General features: G+C 45.3%; 1 protein-coding gene across 1 annotated transcript; it reads left to right on the forward strand.

Moving 5' to 3' along the window:
• The first annotated feature begins 1,618 nt into the window (after positions 1-1,618).
• On the forward strand, positions 1,619-15,581 carry irs2a (insulin receptor substrate 2a). Its single transcript, XM_080530557.1, has 4 exons — positions 1,619-2,233; positions 2,384-4,641; positions 4,843-5,309; positions 13,135-15,581. The coding sequence occupies exons 1-4, from the start codon at positions 1,742-1,744 to the stop codon at positions 13,137-13,139; spliced, it is 3,222 nt and encodes a 1,073-aa protein (XP_080386683.1). The 5' UTR covers positions 1,619-1,741; the 3' UTR covers positions 13,140-15,581.
• The last annotated feature ends 9,579 nt before the right edge of the window (positions 15,582-25,160 follow it).

Raw genomic sequence — 25,160 nt, forward strand, 5'->3', positions numbered from 1 at the left:
CTCACCCCCACACTTCCCAACCAAGCTTTGCACATCCGATTGAGAATTCTAATCTTCTTTTTGAAAGATTATGAAATCAAATGGGGGTAAGGTTGACTCTTGGGCATGAGAACTCATCATGGGGAAGGATAACCTCAAAGGTAGTATTATCACCATGGCCACAATTACCAGGATGATCTGTCAACTAACAGATGTCAGCCTTCCTGATTAATGTAAGACCCCCTTCCGACAGTCAGTGATACACTGTCTCATAAACAGGGATGTCTTTGTGTGACATAAACATAGATTAGCACGTTTGCACAGAACAACAACTGATTTGTTCGACTGATGCATAGTGTAGAAGTACATTATCCATGATGGAAAATTGTTTTTTTGGAGGTAAGATAATACAGCTTTTGGTCTTCCAGAGAGCAGGGCTAGGAGTATAACTAATGTTCTGAGTTTGGCCTAGCTCATAGGAAGGCCAGAGGGTGGCAGCATTTCCGAGTTTTGGTTTGTTTTTGTCGACAAGCAGTGAAACCAACCCACATGCTTCTGATGCACGTGCATGTAAAGAGAACACTCCCCCTTGCACCACAACATGATTTCCATTTCTATCTGTCTAAATATGTGCTTTTTAAAAAATAAAATAAACTAGACCTAAGCATATTCACGTCGTGTGTGTGTTGCAATGTGCAAAGACATACATTTCCAAGGGTGTGCAGCATGAACATCCATTCATCAGCAGGCGTGTGGATTGATCGTGTTGTGGAGGGTGCCAGCGTACCAAGTTGAAAGCAAACGCAGGTCTTGCTGTACAGGGATACCCATGGGCGTAAAAATAGACTGTTATGTAACAAGTGGGGCGCTCCATGGCTGGAGGGTGTTTACCATTTTACAGCTGAACGTGATGGGTTGAACGTGCACTACAACAGAAATATGAATAAGCGACAACTTTGAACATCATTCTCTTAACATAATAGTAATATAGATTTCAAATAGTAAAACAAATAATTTCTCATATCAGATTCTTGATTGGCAATGATTTAGGTTACATTTGACAAGTAACTATGACCCACTAAACTAAAGCTTACTATCACCCTCAGAAAATACATAGGGCCGACAGACTTCCATATATAGGCGTCGAATAATATTCCGTCTGTTGAACTAATAGGGAGTAATTGAGAGAACGATTTACGTGGCACAAGGGGCATACATACACAAACAGCTCCATCCTCGTTATCATGCCAATGGCCTATGTCTAGGGGCAGTCACGCAAATAATACGTTTTGTTACAGATCAAATTATTGACATTGCACCATGTTATTTTGTAACATTTTGTTTTTTTGCTACTGTATCCCATGGTGATACATTCAGAGGTAGGAGGCGGGATCAACGTGGGAGACGGGTGCCTGTGTGACAGGTCGTACTGACTGTCCGTCAGCTCGTTCCACCAATGAGTCCAATGAATTGAGCCAAATCGGCAGGATTGGCAGGCCACGCCCCTTCAAGCTCGCACCGCCTTTTATGACTGTGTCTTTTTCGAAGCTGGATGTAATAACGTCACATGTTGTTTTTCTCCCCAGCGCAGCGCACTCCTGTTGGAGTGGTGTTATTCGCTGCGTAACAGTTGGAGAGAGCGGACGGGAATACCGGAATAGAAAACGGATTCATTTGATAGTGTCCCGTGTTCTGGGTTATAATCCCCATAACAACCAACAAAGTGCTTATAAAGTAGGTGGACAAGCGCAGGTCGGTCAGAATGGCAAGTCCGCCAGCAACGACGGGAGGGGGACACCTGTTACCAAATGTGACCATCAATAACACTAACGCTAATAATATCAAGAAATGCGGATACCTAAAGAAACAGAAGCACGGACACAGACGTTTCTTCGTGTTGAGAGAGGCAAGCGATGGCTTTCCTGCCCGGCTGGAGTATTACGAGAGCGAGAAGAAATGGAAAAACAAGTCCGCTGCGAAGAGAGCGATCCCTCTGGACTCGTGTCTCCTGTGCGTAAACAAGCGAGCGGACGCCAAGCACAGGCACCTCATCGCCCTGTACACCAAGGACGAATACTTTGCGATCGCTGCCGAGAGCGAACGGGAGCAGGAGGATTGGTACAGGGTTTTGACCGATTTGATCACGGAGGGCAAAGTGTACGACAGCACCGCGTCCAATTCCACGTCTTCCCTGGTGGGATTCGAGGAGACGCACTATGGCATGGTCACTCCGGCCACCGCTGCAGCATACAAGGTATGGAGGACCAAGTCTGCCAAAATTAACAATAAATATATAGACACATAAATGAATGTATGAACAAATAAATCAATGAATACACACAGTATAACGCAATACATTTCTATATGTATTTATTATTTTCCACATTTATTCTTTCTTTTCAAGGAGGTATGGCAAGTCAATTTGAAATCCAAAGGACTGGGTCAGAGCAAAAATCTGACCGGGGTGTTCAGGCTCTGTTTATCCAGTCGCACTATTAGCTTCGTGAAACTTAACTCGGAGACCGCGGCGGTCAGTTTGCAGCTCATGAACATCCGGAGATGCGGCCACTCCGACAGCTTCTTCTTCATCGAGGTGGGCAGGTCGGCGGTCACCGGACCCGGGGAACTCTGGATGCAGGCGGACGACTCGGTGGTGGCCCAGAACATCCACGAGACCATCCTGGACGCCATGAGAGCCATGAAAGAGCTTTCGGAATTCAGACCGCGTAGCAAAAGTCAGTCCGCCAGCACCAACCCCATCTCAGTGCCCACCCGACGCAATCTGAACAATTTGCCCCCCAGTCAGACCGGGCTGGTGAGGAGGTCAAGGACAGAGAGCATAGCAGCAGCCACATCTCCAGTGAGCAAGCTCACTTCCTGTCGCATAAGGACGGCCAGTGAGGGCGATGGCAAAATGTCCAGGCCAGTATCTATGTCCATACCTGTGAGCGGGAGCCCCACCACCAGTCACTTGAGCAGGTCCCATACGCTCAGTAGTGGCCGGACCTGCAGGATGCTGGAGGCCACCTCAAATCTACAGCACAGTAGATCCATGCCAGTGTCCAACTCCCCTCCCTCGGCTTGCAGCCCCATCAGCCTCTCCCCCAGAGGTGGCAGTAACGTCTTCACCCCAGACACAGCCCATCATCAGCGGCCCTTCAGCTGCAGTGCCTCTATCTCTGGCTCACTTAGCGACACAGGGTTCATTTTGTGCGACGAGTATGGGTCAAGCCCAGGTGGTGATACCAAGTACATCCCCCTCACCCGGAGCAACACGCCAGACTCCCTCTCCAGCACTCCCCCGTTCCGGGAGGTCAACGACCCATGTGGCTACATGATGATGGACAGATCCAGCGGTCACAGGCGTGTGTGTTGGGGGGAGGGGCTGATGTCGGAAAAGGCATACAGGAAGCGGACGTACTCCCTCACCACACCGCGCCAGCAGAGGGTACCGACGCAACTGTCCTCCGCCTCCCTGGATGAGTACACTCTGATGCGGGCGGCTGATGGTGCCAACAGTGGGCGGAACTCCCTCTCTGCCTCCCCTCAGGTTTCCTACCCTGAAGACTACGGGGACGTCGAAATCGGGTCCTTGAGGAGCTCCAGTAGTAACCTAGGAGGCCACGGGTACATGCCTATGACGCCAGGGGTGGTCCCGACGGGCGCCAAGGCCGACAACTACATGCCCATGAGCCACATGTGTGTCTCCGCTCCCAAACAGATCATCAACCCCAGGGTACACCCGCAGTCGGCTGGGGGGGGCAGCTACCGGACCCACTCCCCCAGCAGTGGCTCCCTGGAGGACAGTGGCTACATGCGGATGTGGTGCGGCTCCAAATCGTCCATAGAAAGCCCGGACGGCCGGCCAACGGCCAACGGAGAGTACATGAACATGTCGCCGGGCAATCCACACCCTCCTCCTCAAACGCCCCCCGGCGACTACTTCCTGGGCTCTCTTCCTTGTGAAGAGTCTACCACCACCAGACCCGGCGTCTACTCTGTCAGCTCCCTGCCCTGTCCTGCCCCTAAACCACAGGCCCCCAAGATCGAAGAGAGTGATCAGTATGTTCTGATGAGCCCTCGTAGCCAGAGGCCCCCCGTCGTCGGGGAGTCAGATTACTACTCGGTGATGATGGGCAGTGCATCCCAGGCCGCACCCCTGAACCCCTCCATGTCCTCTCCCCTCAGACAGGGCAGGACAGAGGGCCTGCTCCAGCGCGGGAGGACGGGGAGGCCCAACAGGCTGCCTCTGGACACCTTCAGGGCCCTGCCCATCATGAACGAGCACCCTCTACCCGGGGAGCCCAGGAGCCCCGGCGAGTACATCGATATAGACTTCAGCCAGGGTAGCAAGTACTCCCCCCCACCCTCCACGACCATGGAAAGCCACGCTCCATCTCTGTCGTCCAGTGGCGGCCCCCTGAGGAGGACCCCTCTCTCCGATTACATGAACGTGGACCTCAGCTCGAGGAGCTCGCCCAAGGCAGGAGATGGGACCCCCACTGGACGGTCGGACGCGCTCCCGGAGAGAGAAGGCGAATATCATCTCTATGGGGAGAGCGGTTCCGAGTGCTCCTCTGACACAGTCAAGGACGACTACACAGAGATGACCTTTGCGATGGCCAGCACGCCTCCTCATTTCGTCTCTCAGAACACAGAAAGGTATGTATTCTTGAATGTAGTCTATAATAATCGATAATAGCGAGAGTAGCGATAATAACAGCAATGAATGGACTTGGACAGGATGAATATGTGTACTTTAGGAGCATCTCTTCTCTGTGGTACATGTGCATGTATTCATGGTGTATTCATGTGTTGTAAGTTAAAACATGTTCATTCTATGCTTATTTTTTCTCCCAACAGCCTCAGTGTCAGTGAGTCATCTCCAAGCATAGGCACACTCGTTTTAGGGGCCAGCAGCGCCGCTGTGGATCCAGACAGAACGGCCAAGGTGATCCGGGCTGACCCTCAGGGGCGGCGGAGACACAGCTCCGAGACCTTCTCCTCCACTGCCACCGTGACGCCCGTGTGCCCCTCCTTCGCCCACGATGCCAAGCGGCACAGCTCTGTGGAGAACATATCTGCCCGTAGCAGCGAGGGCTCGGATGAGGAGTGTGGAGGGAGCCCCATGAGCAGAGAGACGTCAGTCGGGTACCAGAACGGACTCAACTACATTGCCTTGAACCTGAGGGAGAGCAGGGGGGAGCAGCCCTGTGAGGACCTGGTCGGCTTCAAACCTGCCAGCAGCTGCAAAGGGGGCATCAATGGATTACATGCCACTGCGCCGTATGTCTGTTTAGGATTCCAAGAGTCCACGACAACAGTCAGCGGTGAGTAAAAGCTCATGCTTGCGTGTAGTTGCTTGCTTGCATCCATCAGCTGCTGATAAAAGGACTGTACATAGTAGTGTTACAAGTGTTAGTTAGAGATTAGAGAATCACTAAACTAAGATAGAATGTCAGCGTCCATGCAATTGTAGAATTTATCCTCTTAATAGATTTATTCTCCAAAACTGTCAGTATAGGAAAATATGAGTCCTCATTTCATGCAGTACATTTTTTTTAACGTTTTTTAGCATATAAAATAATTGACGCTATTTAAAACAGCCCCGTGCAGAGTGGGAATGATATCGAATTTTCATTAGTTTTTCTATATGCCTCACACCCACTTGAGGTTGCTGCAAGCCTGGCTAACCTACGAGGACCTATTTGAGGAGAAATACATGGTGGAAGGACTGGGAGTGTGTACAAATGTAGCAATGACATGTTTTGCATGTAAAGGCTACTTGTGTTGTGTAGATACTAGCCTATTAGATACTATTATATATATAGGTCTATATATTTTATAGTATATAATAACATGTCTATTCTAAAGGAGCGAACTGGCGTGTTGATGGAATTAGCGGTCTTGCTCTTTTGAGCATAATAAAGTCGATTGTTTTGGATACACCGAACATCGTGTGTATTGCGTAGGTGGGTGCTGATTTTCCGTGGAATTCAAAACGTGACCTGTCCTGCAGTGTCACGGTGAGCATAGAGGCGCGCGCTTGTTTACTTCAGTGGTTTCAAAAGTCCAACGCTCGTCACGAGCGTTGGACTTTTGAAACCAGTGAAGTAAACAAGCGCGCGCCTCTCTGCTCACCGTGACACTGCAGGATAGAAGACCGTTGCGTTGGTTGTCTTGTGCGCGCATTTTATGAATACAGTGTAATACGTAATAGTTTAGGATTGGTTTAAGTTTAGGGGATGGGTTTCTAAAAACATTTTTGAATGAATTTTACAAGGCGGTTAAATCAGAAGATCTAACGCGCCGTGGTTAGGATGGCGCACTATTGAAAAATCGTGAGCTTAGAATTATAAGGTTCTATCTCAATTTTTGTCAAAATGGATTTTTTTTTTTTTTTTTACATAATCTGATCCATTAGGTGTTTATTAATGCCTGTGTGGTGTTATTTTTAAAATGTTGACATTTTTGAGTTAGTAATTCATAAAATACAAAGGTTCCATCTCACAAAACATAATGGAATGTAAAAACTTTGACGCTCAATATCTCTGAACTGCCCTAAACGGAGATAGAACCTTATAATTCTAAGCTCACGAAATGTTTAATGGACAGTGGATTTAATGGACAGTATATCCGTTGTAAAACGACTGACTCGCTGTTGTGAGATGTATTTTCACATGGAACATGTTTTATTGTAATGAAGCAGTATATGTATTAGTAGAGGGCTGCGTGTTGTACATTTAAGTGTGCGCGAAAACAAACACAACAACACTTTTCAAGTTGGTAATCTTTTACATTATGCAGAAATGTGTTGTTTATGAGAGTGATGACATTTGTTTAGGCTGCTACTCCAACAGTGGTATAAGTTCCAACTTTCCCTGGGAAATTCCGATATGCATTTTTTGTCCAACCTCAGAAGGCAGTAAAAACGTGTCACACAAATCATCCTGACCTTACCCCAGGTCTCATCACATCTCACATTCAAAGGTATCAATATTTTTTTGTTGCAGAAGAATAGCCCTTGTGGTGGCTAAAAATAAAACTGTTCTCCCAGGCATATGTGTCCTCCTGGCACAGCCAATGTAAACATTTCACTGGAAGGAGAAGTGTTAACATCAATGTTAGGCTAAAACCCCTCTTCCTGCAGTGTTATCGGACACAATGACTGTGTGTGAGTGTGAGTGCAATGTTGACATGTGAGGCCTCACTTATGTGTATGACCTTGTAGGCGGTTAGCTTTCAAGTCTCTGGAGCATAGTGTGGAGCCAGCATTTTTGAAAAAAAACAAGCGAGTCCGTTGTTTAGTGGTCCTCAAGTAATGATGAGGTGTCACGGTTGGAATTCCTGGCAACGAGAGGTGAATACTTGCATGTTTTTGTCAGCTATAGGTTTAGGAGTGTTGAATAGGATTGTGGGGGTTTTATTTTTCTGGGAGGCCCGTGAGAGGAAAACATTCAAACACATACATGTGGACTCTGACACGTACGCAGTACATACTTTATGACGGAGCTTGTTTTTGTGGTGGGGAATTGATTACATTAAACATGGTTTCAGATTGGAAAGTATAGGCTACTTGTTTTTTTTTCCGTTGCCGACTATTTTGGTGTTTGTGGTAGTGCAAATGCATATACTGTTGGACAACACGTGCGCTCCACTGTGTTTCTGCCTCATTAGGTGGCTCACTTAGCTGAAGTAAGACAGGCAGAGAGAGAGAGATGGCCCTCAGCCTTGTATGATCATAGGAGGAGGTGAAGGGGAGGGGCTGGGAGAGAGAGGGGGGGGGGCTGGGAGAGAGAGGAGGGGGTCTGGAGCCAATGCTTTTTAAAGCAACAAACAAGCCCTGGGGCCCTGAGCAAGGTGCACTCTGGGAGGGCCTTTGCAGTGGAGCTGATCGGTTGTTTACTGAACATTCTGTCCGTTCCAAACTACGTGGTGAAGAGGTCAAAGTGCCGTAGTGTGTGACTACTCTCTCTACAGTGCCCTGATATGGTGTTTATCAGCCTGTCTCAAACCAACACTGGCGAAAGGTACAAAGTACCGGCCCTGTTGGACCCAACCGTCCTAGGAAATGTATTTCCGTCTAACACCACGTGACAGGGTTAGTCTGGAAAGCAATTGGGTTGCTTTTGGACAGACAAACCTCATGCGCAATGATGCTGTGAGTCCTCGTTAGAGTAAAGGAAGGACTCAGAGACAGAAGGGGGTGGGGTCTTATTAGAAGTTGGGTAGACGAAGGATGAGTAAATGGAAAGGGACTGTGTTTGTTTACTTTTTGCTTACTCATCAGGGGGGGTATTCCATCAACGTCGTTAAAGGAAAATCCAGGCTTATTTTGATAAGTCTCTGAGATTGATCAAAATAAGCCTGGATTTTCATTTACTGACATTGATGGAATATCCCCCGGGCGGCATCAGTGTTCACCTCCCAGAGCTGGCTAACCACATCCCAGTGGCCTGCACGGGGGGGGCACACTGTTCAGAGATTAGCCATGTAAAGTAGGCCTACATCAGGACTAGGGCTGCCACAAACGATTATTTTCATAGTCGACTAGTCACCGATTATTTTAAGGATTAGTCGACTAATCGGATCATAAATTACAGCTTATCGCACAATTACTCAATCGCTCTTATTTAGCTATCATCTTCTAAATCAGCTTCTAAATTTAGCTTGAAGTTGGTAGTTGTTGTTGTAGGCATGTGCTAACTAAAAATAAAGACAATTAAAATGATTGTTCACTCAAAAATAGATATTTTAATGAACTTTGCAGATTTATTTCTGGCATCACTTGCATGTAATGTAATGTAAAGAGTAGTAGAGGGTGCAAACTGCTGAGTAAAATGAGGTAGGCTAGGCACTAGGCAACCAAAAGAATACAAAAACAAAAATAAATACTTGTACAGAGTACAAAAGTTTTGCTTTGCTTCACTCATCTCATAGTAGAACGCGCCTTCTTAGCACTGTAACGTTAAGACAACATTTTTAGCTATTTGATAAGTATCGCTTTGATGACAACGTAAAATAATGTAAGAAGGCTTTTAACGTAACGATATCGTTAGCCAATAACAAGCTAACTAGCTTACCGAGACGAGCCATCGTCTTCCTCGTCATCTGCCACAACGTGCTTCCTTTTTAGATGCTCGCGCATCATAGACGTGCTGCCATGATAAGCGAGTTCAGCTTTGCAAATTTTACATTTTACATTCTTTTTTTCAACGTTGTGGTTGAAATGCTCCCACACTTTAGAGGTACGAGGACAGGAAGACATTTCTCTGTTTGTTTTTCCGGGGAAGTCACGTGTGCCCCGGATGACCGACACTGCGCATGTACATCAAAGACACTGGGAGACGCTAGCCAGTGGCAGCTTCAGGGAAGAAAAACGAATGCTTATCGAATGAAATGAATGGTCTTTATTGTCATTGATATAGTACAGGTACCAAACAACGAAATTTGGGAGGGGGGGCTCCCCTGGTGCTAGGCAAAAAAAAAAAAAAAAACGCTTATTTCAGCTCAAAAAAAACATGCGACTACGGCGATTACCAAATATGTCGGCGACGATTTTGGTAGTCGACGTCGTCGTGACTAGTCGACTAATCGTGGCAGCCTTAATCAGGACGTGGTCCCCTGTCTCTGTCTCTTCCTCTGACTCATATCCCTTTATCTGATCATGTCTCTCTTCCTTCCGTACCTCCCCAGTCTCTGACTCACTCTCTCTCTTTCCCTCCATTGAACTTAATCTATCACCCCCCCCCCCTTTGTGATTGACGTGAAGTATTGTGGACTAATGGCAGGCAGCAGGGAGAGTAAACACAACAGAGTGTTTTCGGTGTAGCGGAGCGTCGAGAAGAGGCATGCTGCTGAGAGACCGTGAGGTCTGAGTGCTGGCAGATGGTCAGCTCCGGGGGGTAATGCACCTGCCGCACTACTCCCCCCACCCCCCCCACCCATCACCACGATCACCACCACCCATCACACAGCTAGCTGGTTAGCAGGCACACAAGCCCACCACGCTAATGGCAGGACACCATCTGCTGCAGCTACAGCCCAGGGGCCAAGTCGGGCTGTCCATCAGCCAGGGAGGGAGGGGGAGGGGGAGGGGGGGGGGGCGCAGCGCAGGAGAGCAAGCGGGTAGGCGCAGAAGCCCACCCAACTCTCTGATGTCCGTGACTGAAATGGACAAGCGTGTTCATCTCAAGACAGTCATCATCCCCACCGTCTGTCACTGGACCATACAGATAGCCGTGCAGTGCACGCACACATACTGTATAGGACACACATATAAGCAGTAGGCAATTGCTTTGGGCAGGGTTTGTCCCGGTGACGTGTTTTGTTTGTTCTGTGAAAAGAAGTGATCTGGTTTCACTGGCACACATCCCTCCCCACCTTTCACAGAGAGCGGAAGTCTGGGAGCATGCTGAGAGAGAGAGAGAGAGAGAGAGAGAGAGAGAGAGAGAGAGAGAGAGAGAGAGGGAGAGAGAGAATAATCTGAGAAGGGAGATGGAATTTCTCTCTCCCTCTCTGTCTCTAGCTGACCCCCCACTCTCTCTCTCTCTCTCTCTCTCTCTCTGTCTCTCTTTCCTGCTCTTTTCCTGTTCTCTCCTTTTTTTCCCCCTCCCATCCTTCGCTCACTCTCTTTTTTTATTTTCCCTTCTCTCAAGCTCGCTCTCTCTCTCTGACTTTAATCTCCCACTGTCTTCACTTCAATGACATTTCGTGTTTTCTCTGCCTTGCGAGTCTCTTTCTCTAGTTTCCCTGCTTCCTCTCCTTTTTTTGGACCCTGCCTCCCACCACACACACACACACACACACACACACACACACACACACACACACACACACACACAAGCTCTCTCCTGTGTCAGAGTTTCCACGCAGCCCTGTTGCAGACACTGTGACACTAGGTCTAAACTAGGCCGGGATGTTCCAGCTCCAGATAACCGCGTCGGCAGTGTTACCCACATTTAGCCGGGAGTTAGAGATGAGATTACACACTATGGGAGGGATTAGACATCGTCCGGCAGCTTATTTTGAGGTGAATGAAAAGGCCAGACTCTTCTATCACTCTCTCTCTTTCTTTCTTTCTTTCTGTCTTTCTTTCTGTCTGTCTTTCTTTCTTTCTTTCTTTCTTTCTTTCTTTCGTTCTATCTTTCTTTCTTAAATAAACATACCCCTGAAACCTTGCACCATTCGCACTCGGGTTTCAGAACCACTTCAATGGCTCCCGAAACCATAATATGACAAAACATTCCCGTCCCTGGGCAGCAGAAAGCCTCCCGGGCCGTCCAGGGATCAAGGTTCCAGGCCCGACTTTGACTCTGTAATCAGGTTTGCAGAGTTCCTCTCTAAGCCCTTCACCGCTGGGCGGATTCCTGGAAGACCCAGATGTTCACAGAGATCCACAGCTGGAGGTGCTTTATCCCCCCCCCCCCGCGCTCTCCTCCGCCACTTCACCCAGTGAAGCTGCTGCACGCCACGACAGTGTCCCACCCACGCAATCACCCACCCGATTTCCACGCATCTCCCACCCAATCTTTCTCTCTCTCTGTCTCCGTCTCTCTATCTATCTCACTCTCTCACACACACTCTCTCACTCACTCACTCTCTCAATCACTCAACATGCTAAATATAGTCTGTGAGAAATAAATAAGTCATGTCAGATGAGTGGCCGTGACAACCTCCCTGCCTCCTAGTGTGCCGTCACAATGAAAGGTCCCTCGTCTCCGAGTGAAACCGCCCTCCGTGACGCTCTGTTAAGATTATGTCATTATCGCATTTAAAGCCACTCCCCCCCCTGGGCCCGGCAAAAGCCAGCATTCACATCTCCCACTCCCCTCTCTCCGCTCACCCCCTTGACTGTAACTGCAATAGGATTAGGTAAGGATTAGCCCATCTGGGTCACAATGCGATGGTCATGATGAAGCCACTGGAAGTGTGTAGGCCAATGGCCAAGCCGTGTGCCACCTCCTCCTCCTCCCCACCCAGCCACCCAGGATGCTCACTGGGTTCCTCAAGATGTTCGTTGACTAGAGTGGCTCTTCTTCAGCATTATTTTTTATTTTTTTTTCCTGCTGTCCGTCTTGTTATAGAGTGAAACATAGTGGAGTGTTGTGTTTGTGGTGAGGTTTGATGTGTGAGAGGAACCTAGGAGGGATGCGGGGCCTCCTCAGAGGAGAGAGCGTGGCTGAGAAGTCTCGTGTACTGGATAGGAACTAGAGCGGTTAGTCGACCTATTGAAATGAGAGGGTTGTTTGTGTGTGTGTGTGTGTGTGGGGGGGGGGGGGGGTGAGAGAGGGAGACAGAAAAAGAGAACAGAACCGTTACGACGCGTGAGGCCTCTGAGGGGGCAAGGGTTCGCTCTAGAGGAGACTTTCATTCACACATGGAGGCGCGGTGCAAATCGCAGCGCACAAACAGGAACAAAAGGCCACAGGTCAGACACAGAATTTCCGCCAAAACACAGAACGAGAGAGAGAAAGACAGAGAGAGAGAGACCAGAGGCGTGTCCAAAACCCAGACATACCTCCGGCTCTGCTCTCAGATTAACAGGGAAGCGTTTGACTTATGTGGATGTGTGTGAGGCACTCGCCAACTGTTCACAATGTTCTAGCATTCCTCCGACAGTTTATTTAGAGTTTCTAATTGCGACGCGTATAATTAAGCAGCTCAAAACCTGATCTCCCATTGGAATACTGTGTGTGTGTGTGTGTGTGTGTGGGGGGGGGGGGGTGTGTTAGTAGTTCTTCTGTCCTCTGCCACTACCTTGTCATAGGTCATCCAAGAGAAAGTACTAAGATCAATACTGTGGGCGGCCGTGGCGCAGGAGGTAGAGCTGCCGTCTAATGATCGCAAGGTTGGCAGATCGGCGGTTCGAGCCCCGGCTGGCCACATGTTGCCCAAGTGTCCTTGGGCAAGACACTGAACCCAAAATTGCTCCCAGTGAGCGGGCCGGCGCCTTGCAAGGTAGCTTGCCGCCATTGGTGTGTGAATGTGCGTGTGTGAATGGGTGAATGAGAGGCCGTTGTAAAGCGCTTTGGGTAAAGGCGCTATGTAAGTGCAGTCCATTTACCATTTACCAATACCTTCCATGTTATCTTAACTTCTCCATGTAAGACAATCACACTAACGGTCCTCTCTCCCTCTCTCCCTCCCTATCAGACTGACAGGTATCATGGAGCCTATAGCCGTCTTGGTGTGATGAGGTGAACACTGGGATGACAACCTGCTGCTGAATACGACCCCTGACCCTTTCCTCCACCCGCCTGCCCCCTCAAGAGAGGTCAGCCAGTGCCTCATGGACCCTCAGGACCCCCCCACACCCCTCTTGTCACCCCTTTCTCGTTCCCTTGTTGTCAGGAAGCATCACACTGCTGCTCTCTCATTGACGTATTATGCACCTTATGCATCTCCAGAGCTGGGGGCGGAGCCGTGTGTGTGTGTGTGTGTGTGTGTGTGTGTGTGTGTGTGTGTGTGTGTGTGTGTCAGTCAGAGGCTGTGTTTCTGGCTAATGTTCTTCTGGTTTGGTTTGGCTCTTCATTGAACATGTGCCGTAAACCTGGTGACAAATGTAAATGTAGTCCCTCTACAGATAAATCAACAAGGTACACACTCACGTTTATTTACTTACAGGAGTATGGTTATAAGTGAGTATGAAATGAAAAAACACACTGACAGTTTCAGCAACACATGAATTAATCAATTAAATGCATTTAACAAACCATAACTAATTCCTACCTCAGAAAGAGCCAGGATACATACAAGGATACATACTAGTATGCACACTGAAATACAAGGATACATACTAGTATGCACACTGAAATACATACATATACATAGAGAGAGATTGAAGATGTTATTTATTTTGGAAACTGAATGTTTCATATAAGACCAACCCAAAGCCTTACTGTCTCTACTGTCCCTGTGTTTTCTATCAAAGATGTTTATTTAGCAAATATCTATATTTATATCTTGTGGAAAGTAGAAAGGCACAGTTTGCCATGCAACCATATTATTGTAAAAAAAAGTGTACGGTAGGACTTCTTAAATCTGATTTATTGTATTGAGAGTAAATTATTTTTTTGGATTCTTATTTATTTAATTCATCGTTTCATCTAATAACTATATCATGATGTATAACATTGTCAGGATGTTTATATGATACTAATTTAGAGGATTTATTCACATATTACAAAATGTTATACTGCCAAGTTCCAGTGCTGGGGTGAGAAATGCACATTGCGTTAATATAGGAAGGACTAACAGACATAGTTCTGTACCCATATGAGTTATACATGGCATTCTTCTCCCTAGTCAGCAGTTCTTAAAACCCAGGCATTTAAATGGATTACACTTCCCACACTCTTCTTCAGTCATTTAAACCCAATCATTACTCAAACCACAGGCACTCCTAGCCTCCTCAGCCCAAGGCCCTGTAGTTTTTTTCAACATTTGTTGAATTGAGTAAAGCTGTATGTATACCCTACGTATGGTTGTAACGCAAGAACGTAATTAGCTATGCAAAACGGCAGCCCTGCCTGCCCGTACCCAAGGTATACATTAAGCTTAACGAGGGTTGGTAGAATGACGTGACGTCGGGTCGTTTTAGAAGGGTGCAGCATTACCGGACGTTTAAATGTCAATGTATTGTGTAGAACAGGTGTGTCATATGTAGGATATGGAGTCATGTCAGCTCTAGGCTTAACATCTGCACTATCGTGAACGTTTCACCTCATGAGTACACGCCAGGTGTTAGGGTCGGTGAGGATTGCATGGGACGGGACCCTCAGTGACCCGTTAGGAATGGGGAGTCCTTACTATCATAATGCCAGCTCTCACACTTGCTCACAACAGTTTTTTTCTTAGATTGTATCACACTAGACATGTTTGAATGTAGAGCACTTAACAGAAAATAATAGGGGTGGGGGGGGGGAAACTGTATTGAAATAAAGAAGAAGAAAAAAATAATGTACCACACTTGGGTGACACCTGCTCTGCAAAATGTTGTTAATGATGTACTGTACATAAAGAGTTTAAAATAGGCTGTTCAATTTTAATAAATCTCTTGGTCATGTTGCAATGAATTGTACAAACTATAGATTTGTTTAATGGGATTTGCTTTTGGATTGAAATGTATGCTTGTATCCCTCACAGTTACTGTGACCTAAAACATTTATAAAGAGAAACCTTCAGTATATTTCATTATTAAGTTATAAAAGTTAACTTTGCCTTGTTGATACACTTTATCCATATGCAATAGTGAAATGATTGAACTTAGTTTACAAAGTAGAACCAAATGTACACATAATGTGTTGATATGTTTGTTACGTTTTTGAAGAAAGGAAACAATTTTGCTCTCTGTATATTCTTTCTGCCAACTTTTGATGATTTTTTTTTGCCACTGGAGCTTTCTATACGTTTATTCACCCGTGCTCTCACTCTTCCTGTATATAACAGTTTCTTACTCAAGGATTGCTATGTGAACTATTGAGAGTCCACGTCGAACCTGGTGTCTTCCATTGTACATATTTCATAAACTGTTTATCGTGAAAAGATAATAATATAATCATAGTAATAAAGTATTGCTTTTGTCTGTATTGATTATTGATAGCAACATGCAATAATAAATAACTATTGAACGAGATGGAACTGGGTCAGTATTGTTTATTCTCCCAAATAAAATATGGCTTGTTATTGTTAATGCTCCAAAATAGACTCCTGTTATCCACAGTAGTAAAAAATACTGTGCATTGATCCAAATAACTCGGCATGGGTTCGAATCCGGCCCAATGCCCTGCTGACATGCCCTCTCTCCCTTTTCTCCTTACTTTCCTGTCTGTCTTCACTGTATCTGTCCAATAAAATGAAAAATACGAGTCGGACTGCCCCACTCGGAAAAAAACATAACAAAGAAAGAAAGAGAGAAGAGAAGACAGGAAGCACTGCCCTCTGCCCTCCTGTCTGAAGGAGAGCTGGATATTCCGGCCGTCTGGGTATCCCACCCAGGCCTGTTCCTGCTGCTGCTGCTGCTGGCAACACTTTGCTGTTTTTAGAATGAGACCATAGGAAGCTCATATTGATCAAATTACTTCCTTCCTGCTTGCAGTGTCGGACACAGGGCTCAATAGGCAGGCCAAAGAGGGTCAGGATGAAGCATTATTTCTCTCTCTCTCTTTCTCTCACACACACACACACACGGTGTCACCTGCCTGCCTGGTTGTGACAATAGGCTTGTGGCGCGTGTCCCCGACGTGGATGCTGGCTGCATACTAATATCACAGGGCTAGAGAGGAGGGGTGTATGGTTGGGCCAGACCTGTAGGGTAGGAGTGAGAGAGAGGGGGGGGGGGGGGTGGCTATCCCCTGTCTGGTAGAAATGGTACTGTCCCAGACATTGCGGTTCCCCAGTGTCAATCTCAAGCATTGGGGTTGACATTTTGCATGCTGTGATATCGAGTGTAGTATGGCAACGATATACCAACATGGTACTGTGTGGGCACCTCTGGCAGTGATGTGGATGACATCTCTCCCTTTAAGTCCAATTTGCTTTCTTTTGCTATCCCTTTCTTTCTTCTCTCTGTCTCAACCTTGTCTTTTTTCAAATGTTCTCCTCTCACACATTTCAGAATTTAATGTTATGAATCTTATGATGCAAAAGCGATTGAATGAAAGGCCTTTTCAGCCAGGACCTTTTCTGCTGGTTATGTCATCCCCATCCATGTACCTTAACGACTTCCAGCAACTCAAACACGTTTGTCGGGGAACTCTCACAACCACCATCTGTTGATGGCTCATTTCCCTGGTAGAGATACCCTGAACAGGCCATTACTGTCTGACGGTCTTTAGTTCCAATGGCTTTTTCATGTGGGGTGTTGATGTTATTAGACTGTGGCCACTCAAATGCAGAGGAAAAAAAAAAAAGATTTCCGAAAGACGACTGTTTGTCAAACACAGAGGCTCATTTCTCACGTGATGAGAGTACACAGACATCCAGTAGCTCCCGTGAGGAATTGTGAAGCAGTCTCTGGTTGATCCAGTAGTTCTCTATTGACAGTGCTTGTAAATAAGTTACACGTGCTTCAAAAAGGCTGGTACCGGGCCCCTCTCGTGGGCGTCCTCGCCCCTGGAGTACACAGGATGTCAACCCAGTCGCTTCACCATGTCACTCTCGTGCGGCCTACATGCCCTAAAATGAGTGGAGAAACACACAAAAAAATACACGACAGAAAATCTCTGACATACACAATGCAGTTTATCAAAAGGTTTGGATCACTCTCTCTACCCTTTCTAATGTTTTTATTATTTTTTCTGAGTGGGGCAGTCCCACTCATATTTTTCTTTTTAATGACAGATATATAGTAGAGATTATGACAGGAAGGACGGGTCAGAGAGAGAAGGGATGACATGCAGGATATGTCCGCGGCTGGAATCGGACCGGGAGCCCTGCGGTACATGGTCAGCGCTTAATCCATTACGCCAGCGGTCCCCATCTCTCTACCCTTTCTGTAGACTGGCTTTGTGACAGCTCTTGACTGAATTAAGAAAATGTAGGCCTACAATTAATGCACACTACTGTCCAAAAACGTTTAATGGGCAGCTGGCTTCTAAAGCTCATGTAGAGATATACACTCACAGACACTTTATTAGGAACACCTGTATGCGTTCTCATTCGTTCAGGTGGTGTAATGGTGTGGGGAATGTTTTCTTGGCACACTTTGGGACCGTTAATACAAATCAATCCTCGCTTGCATGCCACAGCCTATTTGAGTATTGTTGCTGACCCTGTGCATCCCTTCATGGCCACAATGTACCCATCTTCTAATGGCTACTTCTAGCATGATAATGCACCATGTCACAAAGCAATAGTCATCTCAAACTGGTTTCATGCACATGACAATGAGTTCAGTGTTCTGCATTGGCCTTCCCAGTCACCGGATCTGAATCCAATAAAACACCTTTGGGATGTGGTAGAATGGTAGATTCACAGCTTGAAGGGAGGCTCTACCCAGTATTAGTATAGTGTTCCTAATGAAGTGTTCGGTGAGTGTATTTTCTCTATCAAAAGCCTCTTGAAATCTCTCTGGCTTGGCAATTATTTACAAATAGGCCTATTTCCAAAACTACTATGAGGGCATGTTGTAAGGGGTGTTGGCTCTGACAAACGTGTGTGTGTGTGTGTGTGTGTGTGCGTGTGTGTGTGTGCGCACGTGTGTGCTGCCTATGAATCTCCTTTATTGAGCGCAGTTGTGTACAACGTGGCCTAAGAGCGGGAGTAGGAAAACCCTCTCTCACACACACAGTCACACTGTCATCAGCCAATGACTTCCCTCAGAAGGACTTATATGCAAAAACCGTACACGCCCCCGAAAAACATGCTTCCACCTACATTATATTTGCATGGGGGGAAGTAGGTCTTTTCAACTCAAAAGTCAAAGCTATTAGTAGCGTTGTTCACATGTTAGACACCACACATCATCAGGCTGTCAGTCTTTATGGAAACTTTGATTGCCATATCTGAAAGAGTGTCCTAAACCCATCACAATCCACCCCACCCCCTCATCTAAGGACAACTTTAAACCTTTTGTTTTCTCTTTCTGTTTTGTTTCTTGGTATTTTTAAAAGTGTGTGTACTTGTACTGTTATCATTCCTCTTTAGGGTTTTCAACACTCCACCTCACACACACACACACACACACACGCACACACACTTTGAGCTATGCATTCATGACCTTTCATTCATTCATTCATTCACTTTGCAACGCAGGCTCATAGCAGGTTTTTAAATGCAGTGATCCAGCAAGGCTCGTACAGACCCTCCTCTGTTTTGAGTCATCCACAGTTCATTGAGAAAGGTAACGCAAGCAAAAGCACATGGCCCTACACATGACCTCCTTGGTAGACTGCTTACATATTCTTCCAGAGCTGCACGGGTTAGTGGAATGTGCCACATATTGTTTTCTTACATAATTTGTTTCTTTCGTGCCATGTTGACATCTGTGCATGTACTAGGATATTACATGGTGCAGAGGACAGTACACACACATACTACATACAGCATATTTCTGATTTTAATTTGAGTGTTGATTTCTACTGATGACCTCTGACCTCTGACCTGAGACATAGATCAGTCAGTCCAGAACCACGGGCTTGTCAAGAGGTTGGAACGTTCTAGAACGTCCAGATAGAAATGTGTTGTTTACAAGTGAACATGTATGAATGACAACGTTATGAATGTTTCAACGAGAACACCTTTTAGGGTTAACCCTAACCCTAACCCTAACCCTAACCCCTAACCCTAACCCTAACACCTTGTAAATCTGTCAATCTAATCTCACCCTTGTAGTAAGCAGCCTTCACTGTTAAACACTGTTCTCTGCCTAACCAGAGCCCCAACAAGGTCTAATTTCATGATATGACTGTTCAAGCACCTTTCCCCTGTAGCTGTGGTAGATGTGGTGAGATGTATAATTCTTATGATGCTGTTATTATCAGGGGTATATCTTATTGGTGTCAAACACTTCCAGTTTGTTTGGCTAACTTATGAATGGTTGAATGCAATTATTATTTAATCTTTTTGCTCTCAGAAGCTACAGTATCAGCCAGTGTCAGCAATGTTTTTTTTAACCCAGTCGCAGGGCATGTTTACTTGCACAACGCATGCACGCACGCACCCACCCACACACACGCACGCGCACACACACACACACACACACACACACACACGCGCGCGCGCGCACACACACACACACACACACACACACACACACACACACACACACACACACACTCAAAGTCTGGCCAGTCATCAAGATACAGTGGCTATAGAAAGTCAACACACCCCTTCACTTTTTTCACATTTTGTTGTGTTATAGATTCAATTTAAGATATTAAATAAATAAAAATTGGCATCAATCCACACACAATACCCCATAATGACAAAGTGAAAACAAGTTTTTAGACATTTCTGAAAATGTATTAAAATCGAAACACAGAAATACCTCACGTGCATAAGTCTTCACAAGTTTTGCTATGACACTCTTAACATTTGCTAATAAGCAAAAATGTCATCAACAAATCACTCAATAAGTTGAATTGAGTTCATCTTAATGCAAGGATAATAGTTTATGTAATTTTGGAATCAATATCTTTGTTTTTATAGGGTCTCTGATTTGCATAAGAATCAATTACACACAATTCAATTCAATCAATTATAACACAACAAAATGGGGGAAAAGTGACGGGGTGTGTTGACTTTCTATAACCACTGTAGGTGTGAAGTGTACAGTATGCCGAAGTTATGTTGTCTCCGTTTATGATGTTTACAGCCCAACTGAGCTCAATGTGTCCTGAAGCATGCTCTTTTACGAGCAGTAACCGGCGTTTTTACGGCCACACCAAAGATAACAGTGTTCACAGTGTTACGCAAGCTGAGCACGGTGAAAAAACACCTCAGGCCAGAGATGTTTACAGAGCACTGTCTCTATAAAGAGGACATCAACAACAGGATGATAGATCACCAGGTCTTTATGTAATCACGGGAGGAGACTTGTGACATGTCAGCGCAGTGCCTGTGGAGGCATGTCAGTACAGTGCAGTGCGCCGCCTCTATCTGTTTATCTGATTGATGCACCACACATTCCCTGAGTTAGCAGTTCTGACCTCAGCTGTGTGAGATATTCCATCACCATGACAGATGATAAGAAACATACCTGAAGTGTATGGGAAAGATGTTTAGGATATTCATAGATACTGCTTCTAGGTCAGTGTCATACTGCTGAGGTCTTATTTCCAGCTACATTGAACACATACATGCACTATCAAACTGGAGCATGTGGCTATTGAAGGGTCCTAAGTGTATTCCAATGACAGAGGTGACCCTGGGAGGAGATTGGAGACACCCCCCCCCTGCCCCCCCCCCCTCTCTCTGTCTCTCTTTCACACAACACACACACACACACACACACACACACACAATCCCACAGAGGGTCGTAAAATGACCTTGAAATTATCTGCAGCTTGTTGTAAGTCCGATATCAAAGAGTGGTTATGGATCAGAGCCTCACGCATATCCCTGGCTAAAGATTAATCTCCACATCATAGATTTCCTACATCATGTTTTGTTGATGCTGTTCCGTTTGGACCCTGCAAAGGTCAAAAGGCCACCCAAATTCTGATTACACTACAGCAGCCAAACGTCATGTCCTCCCACATCTCCCTTCCACTGTAATCCTGGCTTTGGCCAGGGTTGCTGCCCTCAATGTCAACCTGACAGCCCTGAATTCCCTCAGGGTGACACCGCCAACCTACCTCTTGGCTCAGCTTCCCAGTGCCACTTCCTGTTTACTAGTTTCCAAATGAACTCTGAACTTTTAGCTCACCGTCCTTGCGCCTGCTGTCAGCTGGTTTTGCCCTAGGCCCAATGTCATCACACAGGGAGGGTTGGGTGACCCTTGTAAGTCCTACCCAACTACAGAGCAGCTTCAGGGGTGAGTCGTACCGTACAATACAATACCACTATTACCCAGTGTGTACAGTATGGGACAGTAGCAACAGCAAGGGCGCCTTCGTGTGTACAGTCTCTCAGTGAATCGTCCACAGAACAATGCCAGGCACCATGCAGGCTAAGGCTTAGGGAGGAGAAGCAGAGTGGACAGAGACATTTGAGGGGCTTAATGGAGGGTGGCAGCACGCAATGCTGCAATCTCCAAACCTCGCAAAGCTATCCAGACCTTGTTAAACTCCCCAAACCAGGGAAAGCTCCCCAAACCAAGCAAAGCCACCCAATGCCAAACCTCACGACAGGGCAGTTCACAATAAAGTTATAGTAGACTCTCCACTACGCATAATAGGCTATGATCGTCAATCCGTTTTAGAGTATCTATATTTATATTATGAGTCTATCTCTCACAGACGTGATTTCACCAATTGTCCGTGGTGTAGCAGACCTGTAAGGGACAACTGCTACCAAACGAGCTGATTTGCCGATTAGCTGTGCTTACAGCTGGGGGGTATTCCATCAATGTCACTAAAGCAAAAACTAGGTTTATTTAGATAAATATCCAGGCTTATTTTTTTTTATTATCAAAAATAAACCTGGATTTTCCTTTAGCAATGTTAATGGAATACCCTCCTGGTTAGTTAATCCAGGAAGGAAGCTTTGAACAATGCTGACCACTCAGACATCTCTCTACTGTACTGTACTGGATGGTAAGTGCAAAAATGAAAAAAATAGGATAAAAAGGATTTAAACAAACAACACCAACAATCACTCAAATAATGATAACTACAAATTGTAGATAGGTAAGTAAAACAATAGTCAATCTGGTACCTTTACAGTGGTATCAAAACCTGTTCTGTAATTTTACTTGATTGAGGGAGAAAAATATGTATACATTTATACCCTATAGCAATGCAGGTTTGACTGAATTATGCTTTTTTAAAAACAGGTAATGGCAGTTATATCATTTAAAAGTCAAGTCCAATTTCAACCAGCCTTGTCAGAAGGCAAGGTAAAGCAATTACCAGAAGGCAAGGGTTACATATGGAGGTCAGCACCTAAGTGATTTAGGACCCCCTCAGTCTTCAGGATATCATTTGCAACAGGTGTGCATGTCACCACTTGTATGTATTTGCTGTCAAATCACTCTCAGGGGAGGGGAGGCTTACTAAACCTGCGGTTAAGCCAAGCTCCGAATTGGACGGACATCTGAGAATGTCACTAGTATCTGTTTTTCAGTCTCTAATCAAATCAACTGTGTAACAACACTGTTGAATACCATGCACAGCAACCACCGCATGGACAATTTCATCATTCATCACTGCCTGAACACCCATAGCCTCACATACTGTGGCAAAATGTGATTGCCTTCTCCCCCATCCCCTCTCCAAATCCCACCCCTGCTTTCCCCCCTGTCCAAGTGCAAACCGAGGCATGCCGTGGCAGCTCTGACATCACTTGTTTACCATCTTCTGGCTCTGTGCTCTTCGTGGCACACAGCCTACTGTAGAGCTGTTACGTAACTGCTGTTATGAACCCTCCCTGATCATTTCGCAGCCCCGTGTGTAAAATGAGACACGGCAGCTAAGCTTTGATCACAGCTGACTAATATCCCACTCAGACAGACCTCTACTGTACTGGATGGTAAGTAAGTGTCATATGAAAACAACAGAGTTCACTAGTATGAGTACGGAGTGATTGTGGCCCTCCGGCTCCGTGGCTGCTGGACTGCTGCAGCAGAGCTGATGTCAACAACCCTGGCTGGCGTGTGACTCAGGACTCCCTACTGCGCAGGGCCCTCTCTCTCTCCACAGTAGCTATGAACATCATCTGCAGAGGTAGAGGTGGCCCTCTACTGGCAGAGGGAGGCCGCTGAATATAGATAGCACCACAGCCACTCCAATAAGCTCCATTCATCAGTGCAATGTATCCGGGTATTTTGCCCCTGTGTCATGCCCCTGCCCCTTTTTGGGTAAAAGAAGTCCCTTGAGTTTAACTGGTGGTAAATACAAATTCGAGGTCTTTGCTAATTTAATAGCATAAAATAAACAGTATTGCTTTTTAGCTATTAAGAGCCCAAATCCGATGGCCAGTTAGGCAAACAATTACAGTGGAGTGCAAACATGTGGGCAACCCTGGTTTAAATGTCTGTTACAATTAATCTCCAAGTGATTGAAAGCAAACCTGAACACTAAATGCTACAAAGTTAAACATGACACCTTTCTGCCAATTTTAAAGCAAGGTTTCTTTTTCTTTTTTCTTTTTCAGACTTGATGATGATATATATGATATGATATATACAGTTATAGTAGACTATATATAGTATATATATATATATATATATATAACAGATGTATTCATTATCCTCCTATCTTAAGAAAATAAATGTAACACTCTCATCTAGGGATTTATACACGGCAAGTCAAATGAAACATACCTACTCCATAATCTATTTACTTCTTATATTTGCTTTTATTCATTGTACATTTTTTTTTCTTATGCTCCTCTTGCTGTAATTTTAAATAATGTATGTAAAGCACTTTGCATTGCCCCTGTTGTATGAAATGTGCTATACAAATAAACTTGCCTTGCCTTGCCAATTATGTAATTTTATACATTATATTTGTATAAACTGGACTGTACATAAATATGTTTCAAAGATTTGAATTAATGTCTTGTTGAAATATTAGAAAGATAGATTTGTACAGTCCATTATTCTAGGGTAACACTATTTTATCAGGTTAATTAGTATATAAGAACACTTCACGTGACCTCGCTGTCATTAACATTTTCTCAAACTCATATTATTTATCATCCTTTCACAAATGCAATTTAAGAAAGGACAGAAAATGTCATTGCCAGCACAGCAAGGGCTTTGAAGTCACATCATATACCGGTATACATGTACACACCTGGGAATGGAAAGGCAAAGTATTTTAATTGAAAATCATAGTATGAATCACTTTTCTGGCTGATTGATTGCTCTTCGCAGAGGTAGCCTGTGTTTACAATGTCTCAAACTTGAATTATTAATTGTACTAGGCCTACAGGTAAGGTCAAATTAATCCCTGTAGGCTACTAAGTGTCTTTTATGTGAGTAAAATATGAATGCATTATGAAAAATTGGGATATGAATGCATTATGAAAACACGGGATAACAACTTTAATGAGAGCCACAGTGCTGGACTAAACTTGCCACTTCCATATGGATCTGGCGCCATCTCTTGACATTGGACATGAACTGCACCGGATTCCAACGTCCCGAGCCTTGTTTCCGACGGACTGTTTTACTTGACGGTTTCCTCTTGGAGATCATAACAAGGAAGTAGCTAAGGCGGTAGAATAGCTAGCCGCAAACAGGTAATAATCATGGATAAACAGCATGTTCTTTTGGTTTTAGGCTTAATTTGCGAAATCATTTTTGAATACATAGTCATATCATTCAACTGATTGCAGGATGATGCTATTGCTTTGATTGATCGTCTACCAGCTGCTGTTGTAAGAAGTATCTTGCCAATCTCCGAAATGTTGTGTTTGACAGGACGTGGGTGATGACGTAATCCGAAACTGGGCATGTCAGAGCTAGTTTCAGAGTTGTGTTCCTGATCATTGAGGACTGAAGCACTGAAACTGTGCACTAGGTAAGCTGTATATTGTATGTGTTTATTTGTTATTATGAATTATTGATTTGT

Source organism: Nansenia antarctica, assembly GCF_963989245.1.
Source record: "Nansenia antarctica genome assembly, chromosome: 5".
NCBI lineage: Eukaryota > Metazoa > Chordata > Actinopteri > Argentiniformes > Microstomatidae > Nansenia > Nansenia antarctica.